This window comes from Ahaetulla prasina, chromosome 1, assembly GCF_028640845.1.
Source record: "Ahaetulla prasina isolate Xishuangbanna chromosome 1, ASM2864084v1, whole genome shotgun sequence".
Lineage (NCBI taxonomy): Eukaryota > Metazoa > Chordata > Lepidosauria > Squamata > Colubridae > Ahaetulla > Ahaetulla prasina.
The window spans coordinates 313,835,104-313,837,808 of NC_080539.1; the positions used below are offsets into that span (position 1 = coordinate 313,835,104).

Sequence of the window (2,705 nt, forward strand, 5' to 3'; positions counted from 1 at the left end):
TTTATTTATTTATTTATTTATTTATTTATTTATTTATTTATTTATTTATTTATTTATTTATTTATTTATTTATTTATTTATTTATTTATTTATTTATTTATTTATTTATTTATTTATTTATTTATTTATTTATTTATTTATTTATTTATTTATTTATTTATTTATTTATTTATTTATTTATTTATTTATTTATTTATTTATTTATTTATTTATTTATTTATTTATTTATTTATTTATTTATTTATTTATTTATTTATTTATTTATTTATTTATTTATTTATTTATTTATTTATTTATTTATTTATTTATTTATTTATTTATTTATTTATTTATTTATTTATTTATTTATTTATTTATTTATTTATTTATTTATTTATTTATTTATTTATTTATTTATTTATTTATTTATTTATTTATTTATTTATTTATTTATTTATTTATTTATTTATTTATTTATTTATTTATTTATTTATTTATTTATTTATTTATTTATTTATTTATTTATTTATTTCCTGGAGGAAACTGTCTATCTAGACCCGTTCCAGTCCGGTTTCAGACCCGGATACAGCACCGAGACGGCTTTGGTCGCGTTGGTGGATGACCTCTGGAGGGCCGGGACAGGGGTTGTTCCTCTGTCCTGGTCCTATTAGACCTCTCAGCGGCTTTTGATACCATCGACCATGGTATCCTGCTGCGGTTGGAGGATTGGGGTGGGAGGCACCGTTTATCGGTGGTTCTCCTCCTCCTCCTCCTCCTCCTCCTCCTCCTCCTCCTCCTCCTCCTCCTCCTCCTCCTCCTCCTCCTCCTCCTCCTCCTCCTCCTCCTCCTCCTCCTCCTCCTCCTCCTCCTCCTCCTCCTCCTCCTCCTCCTCCTCCTCCTCCTCCTCCTCCTCCTCCTCCTCCTCCTCCTCCTCCTCCTCCTCCTCCTCCTCCTCCTCCTCCTCCTCCTCCTCCTCCTCCTCCTCCTCCTCCTCCTCCTCCTCCTCCTCCTCCTCCTCCTCCTCCTCCTCCTCCTCCTCCTCCTCCTCCTCCTCCTCCTCCTCCTCCTCCTCCTCCTCCTCCTCCTCCTCCTCCTCCTCCTCCTCCTCCTCCTCCTCCTCCTCCTCCTCCTCCTCCTCCTCCTCCTCCTCCTCCTCCTCCTCCTCCTCCTCCTCCTCCTCCTCCTCCTCCTCCTCCTCCTCCTCCTCCTCCTCCTCCTCCTCCTCCTCCTCCTCCTCCTCCTCCTCCTCCTCCTCCTCCTCCTCCTCCTCCTCCTCCTCCTCCTCCTCCTCCTCCTCCTCCTCCTCCTCCTCCTCCTCCTCCTCCTCCTCCTCCTCCTCCTCCTCCTCCTCCTCCTCCTCCTCCTCCTCCTCCTCCTCCTCCTCCTCCTCCTCCTCCTCCTCCTCCTCCTCCTCCTCCTCCTCCTCCTCCTCCTCCTCCTCCTCCTCCTCCTCCTCCTCCTCCTCCTCCTCCTCCTCCTCCTCCTCCTCCTCCTCCTCCTCCTCCTCCTCCTCCTCCTCCTCCTCCTCCTCCTCCTCCTCCTCCTCCTCCTCCTCCTCCTCCTCCTCCTCCTCCTCCTCCTCCTCCTCCTCCTCCTCCTCCTCCTCCTCCTCCTCCTCCTCCTCCTCCTCCTCCTCCTCCTCCTCCTCCTCCTCCTCCTCCTCCTCCTCCTCCTCCTCCTCCTCCTCCTCCTCCTCCTCCTCCTCCTCCTCCTCCTCCTCCTCCTCCTCCTCCTCCTCCTCCTCCTCCTCCTCCTCCTCCTCCTCCTCCTCCTCCTCCTCCTCCTCCTCCTCCTCCTCCTCCTCCTCCTCCTCCTCCTCCTCCTCCTCCTCCTCCTCCTCCTCCTCCTCCTCCTCCTCCTCCTCCTCCTCCTCCTCCTCCTCCTCCTCCTCCTCCTCCTCCTCCTCCTCCTCCTCCTCCTCCTCCTCCTCCTCCTCCTCCTCCTCCTCCTCCTCCTCCTCCTCCTCCTCCTCCTCCTCCTCCTCCTCCTCCTCCTCCTCCTCCTCCTCCTCCTCCTCCTCCTCCTCCTCCTCCTCCTCCTCCTCCTCCTCCTCCTCCTCCTCCTCCTCCTCCTCCTCCTCCTCCTCCTCCTCCTCCTCCTCCTCCTCCTCCTCCTCCTCCTCCTCCTCCTCCTCCTCCTCCTCCTCCTCCTCCTCCTCCTCCTCCTCCTCCTCCTCCTCCTCCTCCTCCTCCTCCTCCTCCTCCTCCTCCTCCTCCTCCTCCTCCTCCTCCTCCTCCTCCTCCTCCTCCTCCTCCTCCTCCTCCTCCTCCTCCTCCTCCTCCTCCTCCTCCTCCTCCTCCTCCTCCTCCTCCTCCTCCTCCTCCTCCTCCTCCTCCTCCTCCTCCTCCTCCTCCTCCTCCTCCTCCTCCTCCTCCTCCTCCTCCTCCTCCTCCTCCTCCTCCTCCTCCTCCTCCTCCTCCTCCTCCTCCTCCTCCTCCTCCTCCTCCTCCTCCTCCTCCTCCTCCTCCTCCTCCTCCTCCTCCTCCTCCTCCTCCTCCTCCTCCTCCTCCTCCTCCTCCTCCTCCTCCTCCTCCTCCTCCTCCTCCTCCTCCTCCTCCTCCTCCTCCTCCTCCTCCTCCTCCTCCTCCTCCTCCTCCTCCTCCTCCTCCTCCTCCTCCTCCTCCTCCTCCTCCTCCTCCTCCTCCTCCTCCTCCTCCTCCTCCTCCTCCTCCTCCTCCTCCTCCTCCTCCTCCTCCTCCTCCTCCTCCTCCTCCTCCTCCTCCTCC

At 53.3% G+C, this 2,705-nt stretch overlaps 1 protein-coding gene across 1 annotated transcript; it reads left to right on the forward strand.

Moving 5' to 3' along the window:
* Nucleotides 1-732: 732 nt before the first annotated feature.
* LOC131188500 (basic proline-rich protein-like) lies at nt 733-2,241 on the forward strand (the record flags this gene model as incomplete). Its single annotated transcript, XM_058163806.1, has 1 exon — nt 733-2,241. A coding segment is annotated over one exon (1,509 nt), but the record flags the coding sequence as incomplete, so codon positions are not given.
* Nucleotides 2,242-2,705: the final 464 nt, after the last annotated feature.